Source organism: Acanthochromis polyacanthus, chromosome 7 (assembly GCF_021347895.1).
Source record: "Acanthochromis polyacanthus isolate Apoly-LR-REF ecotype Palm Island chromosome 7, KAUST_Apoly_ChrSc, whole genome shotgun sequence".
NCBI classification, from domain to species: domain Eukaryota; kingdom Metazoa; phylum Chordata; class Actinopteri; family Pomacentridae; genus Acanthochromis; species Acanthochromis polyacanthus.
In genome coordinates this window covers 39,906,762-39,932,374 of record NC_067119.1, presented here as the reverse complement: position 1 = coordinate 39,932,374, position 25,613 = coordinate 39,906,762, and the positions used below count along the sequence as shown (strand labels likewise).

The window sequence follows — 25,613 nt, the reverse complement described above, 5'->3', positions numbered from 1 at the left end:
TAGCTCTCTGGTATGTCTAGAGGCTGAGAAATAACCACTTAAAGATGCAAAAAATGCTGGCGAGGCTTTTTATAGCCCAAATTCTGAAAATTTCAGACCCCGACAACTCAGAAACTATTTGAGCTACAGGCCTACAATTTTGCATAGAAAGTACTTTTGTGACTATCTAATGGCATGCAAATTTAGGACTAATTTGAAAATGGTGCAGCAACACCCCCAAGGAATATCTGGACATTTCACCTGGAATGACCCAAAAATAAAACTCTTGAAGTTTGTCCTTCTGCACTTATTCTCTTAAAAGTCACATTCCAGTGTATTTAAACAGAAGTCAGTGTTTTACAGTCACATAAACACACAAATCTTAAGATGATCAGAAAGAAGAACGACTGAGACATTCAGTTCAGTTCAACATTTACCTTCAACAGTCAGAGGAATCTCAGCTGACATCTGATTACCAAGAATATTTGTAGCCTCACAGTAATAAACTCCTCCAACAGTGACATTAAACTGATAAAAGTGTCCTTCAGCTACTTTCATGGGTCCATCTTCAGTTTTTAAGAACCAGGAAAAGCTGCTGATGGGAGGATTGGCTCTGCTGGAGCAGTTCAGGTTCACCCAGCTACCTGCTGACACCAAACCTGATGGACTGATGGATGCTGAGGTTTCTTTGGGGGCATCTGAGGAAAATGGTACACAAATGTACAACATGAAAGATGAATCAGAGCCTTGAAAACAGAAGAAATAAATCAGACAGGATCACTTACATGTAACACTGAGAGTCTGTTGTGGGTCTTTGTTGGGTCTTTCCATGTTTTCCTTCATCCACAGGATATGTGGCAGAGCAGCTGATGCTGAATCCATCATGTGAGTCTGACAGAGTGATGCTCTGCTGGATTTTACTTGTAAAGGTTCCATCTGTGTTTTCCTCTATTTGGCTGTGAGAGTTTTGTTGGAGGTTCCAGGTGAGTTGAGGAGGGGGGTGTGGACAGGGAGTGAAAGCTGAGGAGCTGATAGTGACAGACTTCTTCTCCTTCACTTCACCTGAGATGTTGATTCTGGGACTCCATGGAGAATCTGTGGTTTCACATCAAACACACATTTTACACTGAAAATACGGTAAATCTACTGAACACACATGGATGCAATCATTCAACTACAATAAACTTGATGTAGACTTTGTCCTTCACTGATGATGATAAATGTGAAGGAGTGAAAAGTGTCCACAGTGAATTCAGCTGCTGACATGTTTCCAGCGTTACAGTTGCAGCAGTGCAGACAGCAGGAGACACAACAGAAAGATACTTTGATGGATCCTGTCAGTTTCTCAGCACAATTCAACTGGAACAACTAACCCTAACCCTCACTTCTGAATAAAATCTCCCCTTTCCTGTACATCCTTGTCTAAGTTACACAAGCATATTCAGTACAATCTTCCCAGTTCCACAAGCACTTTCACTGTCCTCTGCCTGCATAAGGCCATGCCATTTTCCTAAGGTGACAGAAAGACGTTATTACACAACCTGCTACATTATATGATACTACCATTTTGGGGAAAATTTACACACACAGAATACATGAAAATATATTTTATTTTACACATATGTGATCATTTTTCTATAGAAATTATTTAATCATACATTTTGTTGTTTTTCATAGTCATTCCCAACAGCTATAATGAACAATGATTCAATGCATCAGGCATGTGGTTCAGACACAGCTGCCTGTGATTATACACTTGACCAGTCGGTGCTTTCGTGTGCTCATGAAGCTTCAAGAAATGAACCCTTTCTCGAACCAATTGGCTCAAGTGGTTCAATGCCTCATGTGGCTTCATCTCACCATCACTAGGGAGAAGGAACCACAGGTGGCACGAGGCAGGAGCAGGTAGATCATAAACTGCAGCAAAAGAGCACAATCAGAATTATTAAAGGCTAAGATTACTCCAGAACGAGACAGCAAGACAAGAACTAGTGGCATCACAATCCAGCGCTGAGAGATGAGTGGCATCAGACTTTATTGCAGGGGAGTGAGGCTGATTGACTGCATTCCCACCTGCTCCTGATTGTGATGGAAGACACCTGCTGCTGCAATAATCCAACCCGGTCTCACGGGGAAATGTGTATTTGCCGCCTTGTCATTGGTTGGATACATCCGTGCGTCCGTCATTGTTATGTTTTTGTTAGTTTTTTAAAAATTTATTCCAGAACTGTGCTATTCTGCACAGATGTAATTTGTGAAGTCTCTCTATTTCTAGACACGGTTGTGCTGTTTCCACAGACGTGCAAGATTTTATATTGCTGTTAAGGATGATCCCACTGTGATGAAAAATGTGACTGCCCAGACAGGGTTTGGGGTTCAGAGGATTAAATGAACTCTCTTAGATGTATTTTTCCTTTTCATCACGTTAGTAACTTTTTTCATGTGCTCCATTGTCCCTCCAGATCTCCCACAGCAACATGTCTGTAACGAGGGGAAGGGTCTCACTGATGGACAGCTCTGCAACCAGGAGGAGAACTTTCGTCAGGACCATGAGGACCCAGAACCTGCACAGATTAATGAGGAACAGGAGGAACTCTGCACCAGTCAGCAGGGAAAGCAGACTGTCCTGAAGCAAGCGACTGATACCTTTCTATTGACTTCAGCTGATAAGGACAGTGACCACAGTGAAGTAGAACCAAACGGCGAGCAGCTCATCTCTGACCGTTTACCAGTGGGTGAGAGCCCACATCAGGGAGCAAGTCAGCATGTAGTCTCGGAGTCAACTAGAAATGCTGCGCTGAAGCCAAAGAAGAGTCACAAGAGAAAGAGCAGTCACAGTAACAATGTAGACAAGTCTCCATTGTCAGGAATTCACCATGATACTGATGCAGGAAGAAAGTCTGTAAAATGTGATGTTTGTGGAAACACCTTTGAGAATAAGTTTCAACTGAAGAAACCTCACCAAAACCACATGCTTGCAATGTATGCAGAAAGTTTTAGTTTACGGTCTACGCTTAAAGTCCACATGAGAACTCACACAGGTGAGAGGTTGTATTTTTGTGAAACGTGGGAAAAGTTTCAGTCAAAGTGGCGATCTGACTGCCCACATGAGAACTCACACAGGTGAGAAACCTTATTCCTGTGAAACAAGTAGGGAAAGTTTCAGTGTACTTGGTAATCTGACTGTCCACATGAGAACTCACACAGGTGAGGGGTCGTATTTTTGTGAAACATGTGGGAAAAGTTTCAGTCAAAGTGGTTATCTGACTGCCCACATGAGAACTCACACGTGAGAAACCTTATTCCTGTGAAACATGTGGGAAAAGTTTCAGTGTACTTAGTAGTCTGACTGTCCACATGCGAACTCACACAGGTGAGAAACCTTATTCCTGTGAAACATGTGGGACAAATTTCAGTAAAAGTAGTACTCTGACTGCCCACATGAGAACTCACACAGGTGAGAGGTTGTATTTTTGTGAAAAATGTGGGAAAAGTTTCAGTCAAAGTTATAATCTCACTCGCCACATGAGAACTCACACAGGTGAGAAGCTGTAGTCCTGGAACATCAGTGAGAACAAGCCTTGAAAAAACACACATTCATTCAGAGTGAAAGTAGGTCTTTTTGTTTTAAACCACCTTTCAGAACGCTCCAACAATGATTCTGTTCGTTTATTACATGTCAGACTGATAAATGGATCTTTTATAATCTGTCAACCTGTTTGCTTCACACCAGTTTGTTCATATTGCATGAATTTGATGTAACACACTTTAAGGTTTTCTTTGTGAGTGCTGTGCTGACGTGTTTTATTGTAATTGTCAAATAGAATGTATTGTACTTTGTTTAGATGTGCACTGAAACAGATTATTCAGTTTGTTTTGTTCATTTTTGTTGGTAATTTCAGTCTGGTTGGCTGATGCATCGTCAACATTTGACGATGCATTTTTTTGGCATCACTGTTTGAATTTAAAAAAAAATTATTTCAAAGTAAAAGTGCTTCCTTCACTCATTTATTGCATTCTGAAAAGCTTTATACAAATAGAAATGTCTTGTCTTGCATTTTATGTTTTCTATGTGACTAATTGATTGAACTTGATATCTTGCATTCACTGGACTTATTTTCTCAGGTTGACTTTATTTAACTCAGCTAATTTTAGACTAAATTAATTTGACCTCTAAATTACCGCAAACCTTATCCCAAGCAACTATTTCTGTCACATTAAAGAAAGATAAAGACCCTCAAAAACGGGGATCCTATCGCCCCATTAATTTACTAAACGTTGATTATAAGATTCTGACAAAGGCTCTCACACTTCGCCTTGAAAGAATAGCTCCTACTATTATCCATGAAGACCAGACGGGCTTTATAACTAATCGTCAATCATATTTCAACTCCCGACGCTTGTTTAATGTTCTTTATTCTGACCATTCAACCAGCCATCCTGAATTAATAGTCTCACTCGATGCCGAGAAGGCTTTTGATTGTGTTGAGTGGCCATATTTATTTTCGGTCCTGGGAAAAATTTGGCTTTGGCCCTAACTTTATATCATGGATTAAGATTCTGTACTCTATACCACAGTCTTCCATTCATACCAATAATACAATTTCTGATTATTTATTTTTTTACATAGGAGTACTCGTCAGGGGTGCCCCCTGAGCCCCTTGCTTTTCAATTTTGCAATAGAGCCACTGGCTGTAGCTCTGAGAGCAGATTTAAAGGTTCAGGGGATCACCCAGGGAGATACCTGTCACAAGCTTTCCCTGTATGCGGACGACCTTCTTTTGTATCTCACAGACCCAGGGTCATCAATTCCCGCTGTGTTGGAGCTTCTTGGGTCTTTTGGGCTTTTTTCTGGGTACAGGCTGAATCTTGATAAAAGTATACTGTTTCCTATTAATCAATTAGCAAAAGAAGCAGACTACTCAATGTTTCCATTTAAAGTTGAGTGAACCTCATTCACCTATTTGGGCATCCAAATTTCTAACACCTACGAAGAGCTCTTTAAACAAAACTTAGCCCCCCTTCTAGAAAAAAACAAATCAGATTTGGCAAACTGGTCGATGTTACCCATCTCTCTTGCTGGGCGTGATAGCATAATTAAAATGGTGGTTTTGCCTAGATTCATGTACCTTTTCCAAATTATTTCCCTTTTCCTCCCCAAAACATTCTTCAACAAAGTAGATGAAACTGTTTCCACTTTTATTTGGGATAAGAAAGTGCCAAGAATCTGTAAGTCTCTATTGCAGTGTTCCAGGACTCAGGGAGGACTGGCCTTGCCAAATTTTATGTCCTACTACTGGTCAGCCAATATTGTAAAACTTTCCATTTGGTTTCGGACTTTTAGGGAAGGTAACGGCCCTCTTTGGTCTACGCTGGAACTGAATTCTAATCCCCATGCATCTCCGGTTGCAATCCTGTGCTCTGCCCTTCCAGTTAGTCATAATGTGAAATTCAAAAATCCTGTGGTTCAGAACACTCTAAATATCTGGTTTCAATGTCGTCGATATTTTGACTTCAAGTAGTTGCTTACCTGCTCTCCTATCATATCAAATCCCCTTTTCCTGCCTGCTTTGAGCGACTCTGCTTTGAAAATTTGGTTCAACAAAGGAATTGTGTATATCTCTGATATGTTCGTTAGAGGCTCATTTGTGTCATTTGAGACATTAACTAAAGACATTAACATTCCAAAGACTCACTTTTTTAGGTACTTGCAGGTCCGTAGCTTTGCAGCGAAACATTTCACGACGTATCCTACTCTACCACAGGCATGTGCTCTCGAGGTCTGTTTGCACCCTCGACCTATGGCCAGAGGACAAATCTCCCACACTTCTAATTTATTACATCACATAAAGCCTGAAAGTTTGTCGAATCTTAAAAATGCATGGGAACGGGACCTAAACCTGCACATTTCAGATGATATATGGGACCTAAGTATCAAACGGATTTATTCCACATCAATTTGTATACGGCACTGTCTAACACAGTTTAAAGTATTTCACCGATCCTACCTGACTAAAGCCAGGTTGGCAAAAATGTATAATCCCACTGATGACAGTTACCCAAGGTGTAAACAATCGCCTGCCACTATGAGCCACATGTTTTGGTCCTGTGGTGAACTGAGCAGGTTTTGGGACTCAATCTTTAGAGCCTTTTCCTATATTTGCAACTGGACCATTGATCCTAACCCAATAACGGCAGTGTTTGGTGTTCTCCCAAACCAGCATGGCCTAACGTCTTATCAGACCAAGGCAGTTGCTTTCTCATCTCTTCTGGCCCTAAGGTTAATTCTTTTGAACTGGAAAAACGCAAGGCCCCCTTCTTTTATTCAGTGGGTGAGAGAAGTCATGATGTGCTTGCAAATAGAGAATTTAAAGGGGAACTTCGGTTTTTTTCAACCTGGGGTTTGTTTGCATATGTCTTTTCATACATGTGAGTAATGGAGAAATGAATTTTCGACATAGCTCCAGTATTTAGCCAGGCAGGCAGCTTAGCAGCTCAGCTAGCGAAAAGTATGGGGCAACTTGCCCCACCACGTCAAAGTCCGCCCCAATGTGCTTTTTTTTTTTTTTGCTCACGCCAAAACACCGGTTTTGGCCCGAGCTATCGTGCGATTTCAGAACAAGATTTGCTTTCTAGCGTCCTGAGATTTGGATACAGACCACAACAAATAGCGATCGCCAAGTAATGTGGAGGTTTTCGTTCACTTCTCATCTCTAGTATGTTGTGGGACACTCGTTGAGACTATCCGAACTGGTCAGTGTGGGGAAAAAAAAGCACGTTAGGGCGGACTTTGACGCGGAGGGGCAAGTTGCCCCATACTTTTCTCTAGCTGAGCTGCTAGCTGAGCTGCTAAGCTGCCTGCCTGGCTAAATACTGGAGCTATGTCGAAAATTCATTCCTCCATCACTTACATGTATGAAAAGACATATGAAAACAAACCCCAGGTTGAAAAAAAACAAAGTTCCCCTTTAAGATATAGTCTGTGAAGATCTTAATCAAAATATTATAAAATCTGGTCATCATTTATCAAATATGTTGAGAAGTTACCATTTACTGAGGTAAGACGTGTTTCTGTCCGCTGCTAACTATATCAATATGTTTTGTGTACTCTGCAGCTCCTTTCCCCCTTCCCCCCCTTCCCCCCCTCCCCTTTACCCTCTCTTTTCGTTTTCATTTTTTGTACTTTATGTCCATTTCACAAAATATTTGTGGATATTGGCCACTGGCTGGCGCTATTAATACTTGTTTGTATAAGTTTGACAATAACCAATATGAGTGACTCTTTGTATGTCTACATTTAACTGAAAATTATAAATAAAGCTTTCAAAAAAAGAAATATTTCAAGCACAGTTTCAAATTCACAGAGCAGGGTGTGAGGTGGTTTTATTTGGGTTCCAGCACATATGGGTGTGGAGGGCAATGAGGAAGCAGATAGCTTGGCACAAAGAGCAACCAAGGAGGAAAGAATACAATTTGATTTACCACATGGAAAGACAGATTATGACTCTGTCTTTAACAAACTAGTCAAAGAAATATGGCAGAACAAAAGAAGAGGGGGACTGATTTTGCTATTCAAGGTAAAATGGGAAAAGTAAGAAGGCACTTCGGTGGTGCAAGAAGAGACTCAATTGTTGTAACCTGGCTAAGACTCAGACACTGCAGTCTGAAAAGTGGACTGGCTTTGATTGGGAAGCACAGAGATAGGAACTGTGAGTGTGGTGAACTAGAAACTGAGAAATGTTCCTAAGTGTAAGCTCTACTCATGCCAACAGAAGAAACATTAGAGACTAGGAGCAGCTGGACGAACTGTTTTTAATCTTTGCTTACTACTTAACACGGAGGAGTGGACAAATATGAAGAAACTTCTGAACTTACTCATGACCACAGGACTGCATAAGAAAATATCGAGGATTCTCTAAGGACTATGAATAACATCCAGTAGGTGGCAGCAATACGCCAGTGATGAGTCTCGTCCGCCTAATTCAATGAGGAAGAAGAAAGTAACTCAGTGTTTCTGCCGGAACTTCACAGTGTGACACCCGGCGGATGTAAACAAAGAAGCATGAGCAGAGTTAGCTTCACTACTGTGTGGAGTGAGCTCTAAAACGGCCGTATTATAGTATGAATGAGAAATATCAGAGCGTTAAAGTAACGATGTGTTCAGTTGAGTATCTGAGAGAGTTGATCAGCGACAGACTAGCTGCTGCTGCTGGAGAAATATTCACAGAGTTTGAAAAAACCATCGTCCAGTACCAGGAGGAGATCGATCGTCAGCGCAGACTGCTGGATGTCATCTGGAAACCACACATCCCCTTACAGCTCATAGGTGTGTATGTGTTTTCATGGTGAAGAATTCCACTTATAGCATGTAGAACATCATGAAGTGTTCAGGTGAATAGTTAACGGTGAACTGAGACACATTGTGTGGAAGAGAGAATGTGAGTCTGTTAGTTGATGCTGTATGGAGTTTTAAAATCGTGAATCGTGAATTGTGTTGATTGACCCTGGAAGCAAGAACCAAAGTTTCCTGTTCAGAGGTGCTGGAAGTGTTTATCTGAACTACTCCACACTGACAGCAACTGCATTGTGTTATCAAACAGTTTAATAATAAAACTCTGACAGAGGACTCAGTCATTCCATCATTTCAGTCCAGAGACATAATTCCATGTATAGAGATCAGTCATGTCTAAAGAAAGCACACGTACAGAGTTAGAGTATAGAAGTAATGTGTCCAACTGCATTCCACTATTAACATGTTGGGTTTCACTGATGAGTCAAATCAACAGTACAGTAACCAGCAGTAAAATAAGAATAACATTAAAATCCAAATGCCCTGACAGGTTTGAAGGCTGAAGAGGACAGCAGCTTTATTCAGACAGATTTTTACTGGATCCCATCAAACCTGTCTGTGTGGTGTGTAGAAAAGTAAAGCATAGTATTTGCCGAGTGCAATAACTCGGAAGAAAATGAATAGAACCATAAGGTCCAGGTATGCTGGAGCAGAACTTCAAAATTCAGGCCATCAGTGTCAGATTTCAAAACTCTTGATGGTAAAGTATCTGACAGTTTTAATTTTTTTAAACATCCAAAAGTACTATGAGGCAAAATTTACTGGCCAGTTTGAGGAACCTTCATAAGCATGAATGAAGGTACATTCCAGAAGATACCAGTGTAACCAGGTGATGGAAACGTTCACGTCTTTGTATAAGAAACACACATGAACATGTCGAAATATGTTTGTTTTACACTAATCTGATACTCTTCTGAATATATCTGTGGTACTGATTTATTGAAATAACATTATATTATTTGGATTATAGACTTTTCATTTATTTCCAAACTTTTGGGTCACCCTGTAAATATGCTACATATATTGCTGGTAGTAAGATGCAGACAGTGTGTGGATGACCATATCAAGTAAAGTGAGGGTGATGCAGAGTAGGCTGGTGGAAATGAGCAGCTGGAAGCAGTGGGCTAGAGGAAAGTCAGCAGCAGCATCCCACAGTGGACATGATGGAGACTAGACAAGTTGGTGGGACAGCAACCACAGATCTGAAGCATCCAGCTCTGGGACCAGGGACACTCGGAGAAAGGACACAGGGAGAAACAGAGGGAATGCAATGCAGTAAATATTTTAAATATAAAGCAGTCCCTCCCGGAATTCGCGATCTTGTGAACGCGTGAATTCACGCGAAATCAACCAATCTCCGCGAATTTTGCACGGCCTTGCAATTTTGTCCAATCACCGCAACTTTCCCGCAATTTTGGCCCGCCTCCCGTGAGTTCCACCAATCAGAGCAGTCCCCAGTGCAAACGTAATGCACGTACGTCACCGAATTCACTTCCTTGTTTATGGTTTGAAGATGCAGACATGTACGATACTAACGTCTCTCATTTACCAACAAAAAATACTGCTGGAGACCATGATAAACAATTGATTCACTGATCTTCTTCACCAAAGCAGAGCTAAACTGTTTTACACCCATGCAATGTTGTGGTGGAACACAAAAAAAGAAAAAAAATCATCGATTGATACACACTTTTTTAAAAAACACGAAACGTATTAGAACGGCTGAAATGAGCGAACAGCAGACCACATAAATCACCATGATGGAAACTGTTGCATCCAGATCCGTTAGAGCACTGAAAGAATGAAGGTAAATTAGATTAATTATTCCACCAAAGAACACGGTGGAGTTATGTGACGATCAGCGTGTGTGAATCCTTCCTCTGTTACCCACATCACTCAAAAACGGACTCAGGGATTTGAATGAAATTTTCAGAGTCAGGACCAAGTGATAAGACTTTGCCAGTGATACGGCTTAAAGTTTGGATCCATGGATTTGTTAAGGATTTCCCATTGAGATAGCGGCATGACGTCTGATCACATGATTGTGATCCTACAACAAATCTACCACTGTGGATGTATCTTATGTCTGTGAGAATGAGAAGACTGTTGTTGACCATCAGCCCCATGACAAGGAGAGAAACTCCATGGTGGACCATGAGGACCCAGAGCCTCCACTGATTAAAGCCCAGCAGGAGAAACTCTGCACCAGTCTGGACCAGGCAAACCTAGAGCTTCCACAAATTAAAAAGGAACAGGATGAACTCTGCTCCAGTCAGGAGGAAGACCTTAGATTGAAACAGGAGACCGATACTTTTGAGGTGACTCCTGCTGATGAGGAAAGTGACCACAGTGAACCAAAACCAAACAGTGATCAGCTCCAGTTTCACATCTCTTGTGCAGCTGAGAGCCCAGATCAGGAAGGAAGCAAGGATGTAGACTCAGGATCAACTAGATGTATCGAGCAGAAACCAAGACATCACAATAACAACAGTCACAGTAATGATGTAGACAATGCTCCACTGTCAGAGAGACACTGTGATAATGAAAAGGTAAGAAAATCTCTAATGTGCGAGTTCTGTGGAAAAGCTTTTGGGCAGAGGTCAGGTTTAAGAAAACTTTTGCAAAATTCTTTTGCATCAAACATTCGACTCTTGATCTGATTTTGTTGGAGACAGCCAGTCCTGGACAAAGTGACAGATGTGTGTTCTCTCATCCTCACAGTAGTAACCATTATCTTTTGTCTCTTTGTCTTTCCAGAGCTCCCACAGTCTTATGTCTGTGAGAATGAGAAGACTGTCGTTGACCATCAGCCCCATGACCAGGACAGAAACTCCATGGTGGACCATGAGGACCCAGAGCCTCTACGGATTAAATACCAGCAGGAGAAACTCTGCACCAGTGAGGAGGAAGGGCAACCAAAACCAAACAGTGATCAGCTCCTGTTTCACATCTCTTGTGTAGCTGAGAGCCCAGATCAGGAAGGAAGCAAGGATGTAGACTCAGGATCAACTAGATGTATAGAGCAGAAACCAAGACATCAGAGTAACAGCAGTCACAGTAATGATGTAGACAATGCTCCAACGTCAGAGAGACAGTGTGATAATGACAAGGCAAGAAAATCTGCAACATGCGAGTTCTGTGGAAAAGCTTTTAGGTATAAGTCAGATTTAGCCACACATCACAGAACCCACACAGGTGAGAAGCCATATTCTTGTGACACCTGTGCTAAAAGCTTCAGGCAACGGGCCCATTTGACTGCCCACATGAGGCGTCACATGGGTTTGAAGCCGTATCCTTGTAAAATCTGAGGAAAAAGATTTTCTGGCACATTAGCACATTATAAACACTTGGCAGTTCACAAGGAGGAGAAATAATTTTCTTATGGAATATGTGGGGAATGTTTCTGTCTTTCACATCGATTAAAAGCCCACATGAGAATCCACACGTGAGAAGTCGTGATCCTGAAACTTCTGTGGAAAAAAATAATGTGGGAACTTAGTTTAAAACAACATGCAAGAATTGGTACAGTTTAAACATAGGTCTTTGAGATTTACAGCATGTTTAGACTGTACTTCAACAACAATTGTGAGGAAGTATGTCAGCAATCCTTGATGATTAGACCAGATGGAGTCTGGACTGTGGTGGTAATGCAGTATTTAGAAGAACCAAGCTGAGCATATGAATGGACTGAAATGGAGCAACACTACCAATGAGCTCTTTGATACTGGTTCAGGTGAAGTCTCGAGATGGGTTGAGAGGGGGGCGTATTGATCTGACATCTGACAGCAGATAAATGCTCCATATTTTAAGCCTTCATTTGAGATTAAATGTGAAACAGACGATGCTGCTAGTTTTGCCTTTTGTGGATGAATGTTGTTTTGTTGTAAATTTCAATGTCTTTGTGTGACTTGAAAGCTTCACAGTATGGTTTTCAAAATAAAGAGTTGATGTTGAAAAACTCTTAAGTAAGCTCGTGTCCATTTTCATTGGTGTTGGTACGGACCACTCATGTCAGTATCGTTAAATCCTACTGTAGGAGTGGTTTTAGACATTGTGAGGCCTGTCTTCCTGCTTTGAACCACCTTTTAGTATCATCGTAAACAAAGGACCTGTGACACAATAATGCAGGAAGAGCATCTTCTGCACACTGTTATGTCTGGTTTACGTACTGTATCTGACATCCTTTTCTGTGTTGCTCACTGACAGCCTTTGCTGCTGATGTTTAACAAAGTATGACAGGTGTAATCAGTTATTGACGTGACATGAATCTGTATAAATTGTTCAAGTTCTTGTTGGCTAATATGGTTTACTTAATCACTGTGGGATATCAATATGGGTAGACAAAACACATTTGTTATGAGTGTTGTCTCCCATTAGTGATTATCACCATTAACCAGAGCAGCATTACTTATATATTATATATTCAGTATGACTAGTTATTTAATCAATAGAACGTTGTAGTGTGATTCCCTATAATGAACTGTTCAACGAGAGGTTCACAAAGTTCTTCACAGGCATAATGAAACAATATACAATGCAATCAACAAATAGAAACATAGGTTTCTTATGTAAACCAACAAAATTATTCATATGACACTGAGCATGTCATACTGAAACTGAATACATCTTTAGTAGTATTTAATAAGATTCATCTTGTTTTTTATTTATTGCTTTTTTTTTTAAATCGACCTTGTGTTTTGACTTTACTTACTTCTTCCAGTTTTTCTCTTTGCTATCAGTGATAACATAGGCATGTAATAGTCAGCAAAGTTAGAGTTTTAGTTTCCTGTGTAGAAGTCTCAAGTATGTACTCTAAATACTTAGTAGTAGCGATGCTGTGCAGCTGTAACTGCATTTTACTAGATTTCACCCTAAACAGTGTGTGTGTTTGCGACATGTACATTTACTGTATATTTTGTAATACTGATATTTTTATGTAGTTCTAAAATGCTTCAAATATCAATAAGTTACATAAAAAGAAAAAGTACAGAAAACTTAAATTTTTCTTACAGCAAAGAACTGTATCAAAGTAGGATATAAATGTTATTTGATGTAACAAAGTGCAGACATTAAAGAAAGGGACAATGATGAAAGATACATGGTTCCATTCAGGTAATTATTCTGAAATTTAAAATCATAATATATGCCATCTCATTGTACTTCACATTTTAAGACAAAGACTTCACAATTATTTAAGTTATCCATACTTGTGTACGATGTATGTAAAGTTGTCTTTTAATTTTGTTTTACATTGTGTATGGATAAAACATTCTGTTCTATTTTATGATCAGTGTATCTGATCTTATTGTTCCTGCAATTTAGAGGATACCTTTCCCCAAAATAATCTTAAAGGACGCTCTGATTTCAGACAAGATGCTTTCATCAGTGATTAATGAACAAAGCCTCATTCATTCAGTGTTTGCTAGACATCTCTGCTGGTTTGACTTTAAGGACTGTGTCTCAGTGGTGTAGTGGTCCCTGGAGAAGTGGGTATACTCTTAATTTTCACCTTTTAAAAAAAAAAAATAGTCCAGAAAAACGCCCTGTTTTAGAAACAGTGACATAGAAGATTACTCTGTTCAATTTATTCAGCCATTTCTACTTGCCCACTATTATAAAATTATCATGACTTGATTAGGAGCAGTTTGTAGTTATTACTGGGCACACAAGCAAACTGGATTAATGTAACATGTATTTATCATGAGGCAAACATGGTGTTTCAGTTACTTTTGAACATTTATTTAAATAAAATACTTCAAATATGAAGTTGACAGTGCATCCTTGTTGATATTTCATCATGAATAAAACTTCAATATTGTTTTAGGTCGAATCTTAAACTACCTGTCCCCATTCTTGTGTTTTTACTTACTTTAAAATCAACTACCAGCCTAGAGGTTTTCCCACATTATCCCAATGTAGCTAGCTTCAGACTTACGTTAGAATAACGTTAGCCTTTCAAAACGTTAGTCAGACTCAGCCAGACACTCAGTTTAACCCGTTGCGCTTCAGTTGCGCTTCAGTGTCCCGTCCACGGTACACTTTGAGATCTGTATAAGCAATTTGCTAAATGTCTGAAACTGCAAACGCGATTATACAAACACGACACGCCGATGGAAAGCTTAGATTCTCAGGAATCCGCCGGTATAAACCACTTTCAGATGTGATTACCACAGCGGTAATATAAACACATTTGTCCGACAAAAAACGAATATCCATCCATCCGTTCTCTATACACGGCTTCAACGTACACAGCGCGACTCACATTTCCGGGTTCATTATTACACACAGATGAAAATATTCCACAAAAAACGGCTATAATCCAACCATGGACATCCAGACGACACAAGCCAGTAAACTATTTTGTCCAAAACATGTCTTGAAGTCGGTATATGATCCACGAATAGGTCGTTTTCAAGGAAATGCACCTCGCGATGCGCGTCCAATATTCCCTGTATTTCTCGTCATATTTTTATTTACAAATAGAATATTAGCGATTTTTTTTGTATTGAAAATGGCTGGAATTGACTGCAGCTTTAACCACTGCCGACAAAATATCCTCTCCTTGAAATGTGCAGTCATGTTGCCAGTAGTTTAAAACAATGATTCATTTGGAAACCACCTTAAAACTTACCTGAGAATTATAGACCTTTTTCCGAAACGTCATCATCGAACGTCACCGCCGGTCACCGGCCCTAGCAACGCGATTCCGCCATTTTAAGAGGGGTATGCTTTGCCTTGACGACCATTACTTTCCCACGTTTCCCTCCCGATTTGAACGACCAAAAGCAGATATGCCCAAAACCTGCGCTGTTTTTGGCTGTAATTCTCAGTCATGGAGCAACAAGAACATTTCCTTTTACAGGATTCCGACTGAAAAGGGCCAGAAAAGGAGTTTATGGCTCACAGCATTGAGGCGGATAAACAATAATGGAACCACATGGAGCCCACAGTCAAAATGGTCCTATTTTTGCAGTCAGCATTTCGTCAATGGTATGTTGTGTTTCATGAAATTATTACCCCTTAACTGATTTTCTGAAATTATTAATTAATAAGCTTAACCAGTTGCGCTTCAGTGTCCCGTCCACGGTACACTTTGAAATCTGCATAAGCAATATGCTAAATGTCTGAAACTGCAAACGCGATTATACGAACACTATACGCCGATGGAAAGCTTAGATTCTCATGAATCCGCAGATATAAACCACTTTCAGATGTGATTACCACAGCGGGTAATATAAACACATTTGTCCCACAAACAACGAATATCCATCCATCCGTTCTCTATACACGGCTTTAACGTACACAGCGCGACTCACATTTCCGGATTCATTATTACACACAGATGAAAATATTCCACAAAAAACGGCCATAATCCAACCTTGGACATCCAGACGAAACAAGCCAGTAACATATTTTGTCCAAAACATGTCTTGAAGTCGGTATATAATCCACGAATAGGTCGTTTTCAAGGAAATGCACCTCGCGATGCGCGTCCAATATTCCCTGTATTTCTCGTCATATTTTTATTTACAAATAGAATATTAGCGATTTTTTTGTACTGAAAGTGGCTGGAATTGACTGCAGCTTATGATGTCTATAATTATCTGAAATGTTGAGGGCTAGCTACTTAGCTTAGGCTAGTGCTAGCTGTGCTTCCCACAAAAAGTCAGGGGTCTTTCTACTCACACTGCTATTTTTAAACCTTCTCTCCTCCCTTTCGTTCTGCTAACTACTATGCTGTAATCAGCAGCATTGTCCTCATTATTGTTAGCACCTCATACCCTTGGGCCTAGGGTGGGTAGAGCTCATTTACAGGTATCTGACTCTTAGTTTTGATAATGCACATCTAACTAATATACATAAACTACTTCCACTTGAAATTAAAAGGTGTAATGGCTCACCCCGTTAGCTTAACATTAGCTTAGCATAGCAGAGCTGGTGTAGCCGTATCTTACAAGGCATTTATCATTCTGACATTGACCTGTATGCACAAAAACGTATAAATATAAGCATACCTCAAAGAAAACGTATGAGTCCAGGCTTTTATAAGTCTTCATCTTCTCCATTGTGTGGATGCCTGGGCTGTTGATAAGGTACTCGTAAATGGAGTGCCAATGAAGATCTGGACACGTAGTAGGGTCGTTTTCCCATGATCCCAGTGCAATTTGGGACGGACATGACTGCAAACCAACCAGTTCTATTTTTCTTTATACCGTAGCTTGGCTTTTGGATCAAGATTTCCGAAATAATCACCAGACGTTTTTCTCCGGGTCAAAACCGCGTGGTTTCGGCGGTCAAATCACGGTTGCTAATGACTTTGTTGCCCCCTCTTAAAATGGCGGCGTGCGTTGCTAAGGAAGGTATGGTCACGTGTCCCAGACTCTGACGTCACTGCGAAAAGGTCTATATCGTCCATGAAAGTAGGTTCGCTCGATACGTACCACTCACTTGAAAGGTGTTTATTCTGACTTTCTCGCATTTCCGCGCATCTTTCAAGCAGACCTGTCAATCAACTGGAGTGCCACAGAGGTGTTAGCAAAATATTCCTCTGTATGACCCGCCCTACTCTGCCTCTGATTGGCTCATCCCTAAAGTTAACCAATCGAATCAGTGAAGGTAGCATGTACCAGCCAATTACAGGCAGAGGAGGGTTGTTCATGGCTTCATCATCCTTAAGGAATAGAGGGCTACCTGGCACACAGATATTACTGAATGATGCACACCAGGGAGCATTAGAAGTGGGTATATGCAATGCTAACTGAAAAATAAGTGGGTATACGCCGTATACCCTGGACTACACCACTGCTGTGTCTCCATCCAGACAGCCGAACAGAGGGATGAGACTGTCTGAAGGTATTTGTGGCTCAGCAAAGCGCTGGCTCCTGTTTGACGGAGCGGTGGGGAGCACTGCCTCATGGAACTGCAGTCAGTCTGGTGACACCACCAGCGAGGAGTGTTTGGAGGTGGCATCCAACTGAACAGACACTGGGATTTAAACACAAAAATATTGTTAGGTGCATTGTAAATCATTTTATGTTCATGTTAATGTTTATGTAGTTCAAAGTCACCACATGAGCTGTGAAAGTGTCAAACTGGCTGAGATAAGTCAACTTAACTTGGAAAAACAAATTCAATCTATATGAGACATTAAGGGGGAGCTTTACCTTCAAATATGATAGATTTGGGTGAAAAAGTCAAATTTTAAAAAAGATGATTATCATATACCTAAACATGTATTCTTTCTCCCGATGATTTTTTTTATTTGATGACTTAAATAATGAGTCATCATTAATCATAAACTTTAAGTGCCAATTTCTCAAAACTTGATTTTCGGACACACATAAACTGCCCCTTAATTTATCTTATGCTTTTGACCAAAACTTCCCATTTTTTGGCTTGCTTTACTATAGGCTATGTAGAATGCACCTATTAGCCATTTTTTGATAACTTCTTTCTATGCTGAGTTATATACAATAATCTTTGTAGCAATTGTTTCATTTCATTACCATGGTAACCACAGTGAAATATGACAAAATGCCTAATAGGTGCACAGGTCCGTACTTAAAGTTCTACGTGGTGCATTTGTATCATTTCATGTTAAATATTGCATAAGATTTTGCTTGGGGCAAATACAAGATGTAACTTCGGGTTCCGTAATTCAACAGTATTTAATTTCAATCCAGTTGTTCAAAATGAAAAAAAAAATGGTTACACAGTAAAGTTGGTGTTTAGAGGTCTCTAAAAATGTACAGGTTGCATACCTTATCTTAAAAAGTGTGTGCAATATGAAACTTTCAACATTGGTCATTTTTAGTACTCGGCCGAGTGAAGCTCCCCCTTAAGTTGAAAGAGAATCTGTGAGGCGGCTTGAGGTTACAGTGAGATAAATGAGGAGTCTGAGTGTAGAGACTGAATTCAACACTAACCTGTGTCATGATTAGAATCATTTTCATTATTGCAAAAAGAAACATTTTCATTTTAAAAAGGACACAGCAGGCTTCCACCATGTCAGTTTTCTCAGGCTACAAAAATGAGAAGTCTGCTTAAATGCTAGTTTTGTTTTCTATAAACTTAAGCGAATGAGTTGAGTGAACTCTCCGCTGTTTGTTTGATTTGTTGCTGTCCTAGTGCATAGTATCTATTCAGCTTTATCCTATTTGGTTTTTGTTGTCATAGTTTACAAAAAAAAACACTCTGCAAAGTGTCTTGGATAAGGGCTTTGGAAAAATTTTTAACAACTAAAATTAACATATTGATTCTAAACTGGGGCTGCACAGTGGGGTAGTGGTTAGCACTTTTGCCTTGCAGTAAGAAGATCCCCGGTTCAAATCCCGGCCTGGGCCTGGGATCTTTCTGCATGGAGTTTGCATGTTCTCCCTGTACATGCGTGGGTTTTCTCCAGGTCCTCCGGCTTCCTCCCACAGTCCAAAAATATGCTGAGGTTAATTGTTACTCTAAATTGTCCGTAGGTGTGAATGTGAGTGTGATTGTGTGTCTGTATATGTAGCCCTGTGACAGACTGGTGACCTGTCCAGGGTGTCCCCTGCCTTCACCCGAGTCAGCTGGGATAGACTCCAGCACTCCTGCGACCCTAATGAGGATAAAGCGGTGTATAGAGAATGGATGGATGGATAGATGGATAGTTGATATAATGGATGGGTGGAAATTTAACATACTGTAAAAGGCTGCTGAATACAGCACTGTGTGTAAATGTAAGTAGACATTTTACTGCATCCAGTATGTGACTTTCATTGATTACATTTTGCTATCCCCGTTTGTGCATTCTAATGGTTCCATAAAAAGAGAGACATTTGTTTGGCAGTTGTTATTCATTCTGTCAGTAGGATATTTAACATATTGTACAGACAGAATATACAACAACGGAAAAAATTATTAGACTAGCCTTGTTTTCTTTAATTTCTTCTTCATTTTAATGCCTGGCACCACTAAAGGTAATATTGCGTGAAGAATACTATAGACACGACAAAAAATGCAGCTGATTACATAATACTTGATGTCCTATTTGACATGCTGAAGTTTAATTGTGTCCCCAGGCAAAACGGGAAGCCATTTCATGTCATAAGCAGCACTGCACATGCAAAGACCTAGAGCGGTTTCCTCTTTACATTTAAGCTGTAGCACAACTTGAAGTTGTCTGCTCTCACATAATGCCTAAAACTAAAGAAATAGGTGAAGCCACAAAGGCAGCCATCTTGGCAATGCTGGAAATTGGTCTGAGTGAGAGACAGGCAGCAAAAAAACTGAAGATCTCCAAGACAGCCGTTCATTACACAAAGAAAAAACAAGTGCAACATGGTACTACCAAACTGCTAGCTGGTCACGGCAGCTAACGTCTTTCTACCCAGACTTTTTCATCTGTTCCTGTGTCAGGAATCATCCTCAGACCTCCAGGGACCTTAAAAATGAGTGGGCACTGTGGAGAAATGGGACTTATTCGGCAAGGACAGCTGGAAACCGACTTCTTGGAGCTGGTCTGAAGTCAGACAAGGCAGGAAGAAGTCCTTCATCAACGAAGCCTGGCGAAGCCCACAAACCAGAGTATCTGCCCCTACAGTCAAACATGGGGTTGGATCAGTGACAATCTGGGGTAGTTTCAGTCAGGGTGGAACAGGGCAAATGCAACTGTCTGCAGGGCAAATGAACCAGGTCACGTTTGGGGCTACTCTTGAAAACAGTCTTCTTCCATCACTTGGAAAAGCTTTTTCCTGCCTCCAATGTCTGGATTTGTCCAACAAGACAATGACCCTTTGCCACACGACAAGGTCAGTTAAAGCCTGGATGGAGAACATTGGAAGCACACCTTGTCCTGCTCAATCACCAGATCCAATTCCAACGAAAAATCTGTGGAAACTCATCAAGCGCAAAACGGATAACCACAAGCCCAAAAACAAAGAAAATTTATTTTCTATTCACACAATAGGACTGCTGTGCCAGCAGAACAGTGCCAGAAGCTGGTGGAGACCATGCCAAGACATTAGGCTGCAGGAATCAGTACTAACTCCTGTGTTGATCATGGGACTAAAACAGACAGAAAAGAAAACACGGAATACCTAAAATCACTGTTTTTGGCAGAACAATACCATAGCTAATGATGTAAGAACTTAAGTGATTTTGATTATTGTCAAGAAAACCATGGAAAATGTCTGATATCAGCCCTTAAATTACAACTCCATCCATTCTCTATACACCGCTTTATCCTCATTAGGGTCGCGGGGGTGCTGAAGTCTATCCCAGCTGACTCGGGTGAAGGCAGGGGACACCCTGGACAGGTCACCAGTCTGTCACAGGGCTACATATACAGACACACAATCGCTCTCACATTAACACCTACGGACAATTTAGAGTAACCAATTAACCTCAGCATATTTTTGGACTGTGGGAGGAAGCCGGAGTACCTGGAGAAAACCCACGCATGCACAGGGAGAACATGCAAACTCCATGCAGAAAGATCCCAGGCCCAGGCCGGGATTTGAACTGGGGATCTTCTTGCTGCAAGGTGAAAGTGCTAACCACTACTCCACTGTGCAGCTAAATTAAAATTCTTATGAGCTATTTCTGTTATTATATTTGTCCAAACAATTGTACCGTTAGTTGTAATAGGCATTAAAATGAATACAAAGTTTTTCTGTGTATAATATTGTCGGCTCTTAGCTTGAACCATTAAGTTGGTCATTTTAGTTTGTTTTATATACAGCATATTATATGGGCTTTGATGTAAAATTTGAATTATTCAGGAACTTTTATATAACTAATAATACTGTGGAATCATTTAAACTTGTTAGGTAAATTCTTAACAGACTAATTTCACCACTGGAAAGCACTTTGACTCATTCTTTGTTGTTATAAATGTGCTGTATGACGACACCATGAGATCCTGCTAACAAATCACACAGACGATCTATGTGGTGATAAAAGAAATAAATAGCACAAGACCTTTATCTAACCAGCAGAAACTGCAACACAGCTTCACCTATTTTTTAAGAACATTTGTAGGAGTGTATCAGCTACTACTAGTAAAACCACTTGTGTGTTGCTTCAAAACATAATAATGTTGGTTATGTCTTTGATATTGGACTCAGAGATATTCTTGCTGGTGCTCTTCAATGTAACATTCATTATTAAACAACTTGTAAATGTTCATCTGTTTGAAAACATTCAAAACATTTCATGAAGCAGTCATGGAGCTGTAGACGTTTTATTACAACTTTATTTCACGTCCAGATCTCCTCTGCTGCAGTGACACACTCTGTTGTGTCCTACTGTCACAATGTCTCTGTATCTTGTTGCCTCCTTTTACTTGAAAGACAGCAGAACTCAAGCTGAGTGGATTCCAGCAGTATGTTCACACCTGAACAGCCATGTTCTCTCAGCAGGATGTGAAAATGTTCCAAACAGCTTCACAATATCTCCAATCACTGCTCTGCTGATGAAGGATGTCATGATAGCAGAAATGTAGCAGTCTGTACCAATACCATATCCATCCAGACATTCAGTTTGGTTCTTCTGCCTGCTCCACCACCACCACAGTCCAGACTCCATCTGGTCTAATCATCAAGGATTGCTTACATACTTCCTCACAATTGTTATTGAAGCACAGAGAGATCTATGTTTAACCTATACAATTCTTAGATGTTGTTTGAAGCTTAGTTCTGACATTATGTTTTCCACAGATGTTTCAGGATCATGGCTTCTCACCTGTGTGGATTTTCATGTGGGCTTTCAAACTAGCATTATGACGGAAACTTTTTCCACAGGCTTTACAAGAGTACGGCTTCTCACCTGTGTGACATCTCAGGTGGAGTACCAGGTTGTCCCGACGATAGAAACATTTCCCACATATTTCACAAGAATGTGGTTTTCCTCCTTGTGAATTGCTGTGTGCCTTCTATGTGCTGATGATTCAGAAAATCTTTTCCCGCAGATTTTACAAACATACGGCTTCTCACCTGTGTGACGTCTGATGTGGGCAGTCAAATGGGCCCGCTGACTGAAGCTTTGTCCACAGGTTTCACAAGTATATGGTTATTCCTCCTTGTGAATTGCCATGTGCCTATTATGTACTGATGACTGAGAGAATCCTTTTCCACAAGTGCTACAAACATATGGCTTCTCACCTGTGTGACGTCTCATGTGGGCAGTCAAATGGGTCCGTCGACTGAAGCTTTGTCCACAGGTTTCACAAGTATACGGCTTCTCACCTGTGTGGATTCTGCGATGTTTTCTTAAACCTGACCTCTGCCCAAAAGCTTTTCCACAGAACTCGCACATTAGAGATTTTCTTGCCTTGTCATTATCACACTGTCTCTCTGACAGTGGAGCATTGTCTACATCATTACTATGACTGTTGTTATTGTGATGTCTTGGTTTCTGCTCGATACATCCAGTTGATCCTGAGCCTACATCCTTGCATCCTTCCTGATCTGGGCTCTCACCTGCACAAGAGATGTGAAAAAGGAGCTGATCACTGTTTGGTTTTGGTTGCCCTTCCTCCTCACTGGTGCAGAGTTCCTCCTGCTGATCTTTAATCCGTAGAGGCTCTGGGTCCTCATGGTCCACCATGGAGTTTCTCTCCTGGTCATGGGGCTGATGGTCAACGACAGTCTTCTCATTTTCACAGACATAAGACTGTGGGAGCTCTGGAAAGACAAACAGACAAAAGATAATGGTTACTACTGTGATGATGAGAGAACACACATCTGTCACTTTGACCAGGACTGGCTGTCTCCAACAAAATCAGCTCAAGAGTCGAATGTTTGATGCAAAAGAATTTTATGGTTTATAATAGAAGTCTTGGAGCCATGAAACAGCAGCAGGAATGATACAAGCATCTCCAAATGACTGAACATTTCTATGAACACGTTGTTCCACAGTGGATACAGGATCACAAAGATTCTAATGGTAAACACCCCTGGGTACTTTTCTACACACCACACAGACAGGTTTGATGGGGATCCAGTAAAATCTGTCTGAAAAAAGCTGCTGTCCTCTTCAGCCTTCAAACCTGTCAGGACATTTGGATTTTAATGTTATTCTTATTTTACTGCTGGTTACGTACTGTTGATTTGTCTCGTCAGTGAAACCCAACATGTTAATAGTGGAATGAAGATGAACACATTACTTCTGTACTCTAACTCTGTACATGCCGCTTTCTTTAGATCATGACTGATCTCTTTACATGGAATTATGTCTCTGGATTGAAATGATGGAATGACTGAGTCCTCTGTCAGAGTTTTATTATTAAACTGTTTGATAACACAATGCAGTTGCTGTCAGTGTGGAGTAGTTCAGATAAACACTTCCAGCACCTCTGAACAGGAAACTTTGGTTCTTGCTTCCAGGGTCAATCAACACAATGATCACGACTTTACAACTCAACACAGCATCAACTAACAGACACCATATATGAGCCCATTCTCTCTTCCTCACAATGTGTCTCAGTTCACCGTTAACTATTCACCTGAACACTTCATGATGTTCTACATGATATAAGTGGAATTCTTTACCATCAAAACACATACACACCTATGGGTTGTAAGGGGATGTGTGGTTTCCAGATGACATCCAGCAGTCTGCGCTGACGATCGATCTCCTCCTGGTACTGGACGATGGTTTTTTCAAACTCTGTGAATATTTCTGAAGCAGCAGCAGTTAGTCTGTCGCTGATCAACTCTCTCAGATAGTCAGTTGGAGACATCGTTACCTTAATGTTCTAATATTTTTAACTGATACTATAATACAACCATTTTACAGCTCAGTCCACACAGCAGTGAAGCTAATGCTGCTCATACTTCTTTGTTTATCCGTCGGGTGTCACATTGGGAAGTTCCGGCAGAAACACTGGCTGAATCCCAAACCGCCCCCTACACACTCCCCCTCCACTACCGAGTGTCACTCCAAAAGTCATACTCGCAGCTGTGGAGGGCACCTATTATTGAAGGGGGAGGGTATTAATACGATCGTCAGGAATGGGACACCCTGTCGCCTCACCGGAAAACGGAAGACGTCATCGCCATGGTAACACAAAGACGCCTACTGTCATGGCTGTAGCGCTGTGGCACAGGTTGCAACTAACCAGGATCGCTGCTGCTTCCAGAAGACGAAAGCGTCTCACTTTGTTTTCACTCACATGTTTTCCAATCCGATTATCTTGCATTTCAAATACAACAAATGAATGAATAAATGAATTCTGTCAGTTGTGTTCAAATTTTAAGGTGTCAGGGGGTGCACAATTAAATCAAACGTCAGCAGAGAAGAAGATTTGTTTCTTTTGTTTTATCTTTTTTCACCACTCTTTTTGTGATGTTCTGTCAGTGTGAAAAAGGAGTGGGAGAAATAAAGGACACATGTGGAACTTACATCGATATGTTGTTTCCTCCTCCATTTCGACGTTGCACTTCCTGAAAAGTTGTCCAGAGTGAGCATCGATGCAGACTCGCTATTTAAGGGCTGAACAGTCCACTCCCCCTCCGCACTACGTGGTTTGGGACGGCCCTTAATATGGAGGACCCTCCGCGGGAACGCGCAAACGGAGGGGTAGTGTGTAGGGATAGTGTGTAGGGGGCGGTTTGGGATTCAGCCACTGAGTTACTTTAGTCGTTCCGCCCTGTTCATCTTGATCCAATACGTCATTGGTCGGCACCGGGTCGGCACTCTCGACGAGCATGAGGCACGCAGCAATTTCAAAGATAGGTCAGAGCGGTGAGAGCGCTCACACCGCCATCATTTCTGACACCAAACCAAAACAAAGAGCGCTCACTCTGACTCTGTTTTTCAAAACCCAACTGATTTCAATTTTCAACTTAATCATTTAATTTTAAAGACAGCACAACCCACGATTGTTGTACAAAGTTCAGCACAAACCACATCGTAATGTACGAGGATGACACCGCAATGGTGAGTCTCATTCAAAGTGATGAGGAGGAGGACTAAAGAGAGGAGATGGAGTCTTTTGTGAAATGATGCAACAGGAACAATCTGATCCTGAATGTGGAAAACACAAAGAACACAAACACCCTGGTTTACATTATGGACGCTGCAGAAGAAATAGTGCAACACGCCAAATTCCTGAGAGTGTATGTATGTGGCTCATGACCTCACCTGACCTCTGCACATCTCCATTGCCAAGAAGGCTCATCAGTGCCTGATCTTTCTGCACAGGCTAAAGAGAGTTCATCTGAACACATCAGTCCTCACCACTTCCGACGGAGGAACCATAGAGAGCGTGCTAACCAGCAGCATTTCACTGTGTTTACAGGCATTGAAG

At 40.9% G+C, this 25,613-nt stretch overlaps 1 protein-coding gene, 1 long non-coding RNA gene and 1 pseudogene across 3 annotated transcripts; 1 reads left to right on the top strand and 2 right to left on the bottom strand.

Moving 5' to 3' along the window:
• Positions 1–265: 265 nt before the first annotated feature.
• On the bottom strand, positions 266–25,113 carry LOC110947055 (vascular cell adhesion protein 1-like). 2 transcript variants are annotated; one of them, XR_007942947.1, is made up of 3 exons: positions 24,707–25,042; positions 765–1,074; positions 266–677 (listed from the first exon to the last, which is right to left on the bottom strand). XR_007942947.1 is itself a non-coding variant. In XM_051950561.1 (3 exons), exons 1-3 carry the CDS (start codon positions 24,729–24,731, stop codon positions 406–408), a joined length of 600 nt encoding a protein of 199 aa, XP_051806521.1. In that variant the 5' UTR covers positions 24,732–25,113; the 3' UTR covers positions 266–405. The 2 variants fall into 2 exon arrangements, 1 of the variants encoding a protein (XP_051806521.1); XM_051950561.1 differs by having other exon boundaries at positions 772–1,074; positions 24,707–25,113.
• Positions 7,350–12,294, top strand: LOC127534693 (uncharacterized). Its single transcript, XR_007942949.1, has 2 exons — positions 7,350–8,305; positions 11,087–12,294. It is a non-coding gene; the product is annotated as an uncharacterized LOC127534693 (long non-coding RNA).
• LOC127534687 (zinc finger protein OZF-like) lies at positions 21,540–24,319 on the bottom strand (annotated as a pseudogene).
• Positions 25,114–25,613: the final 500 nt, after the last annotated feature.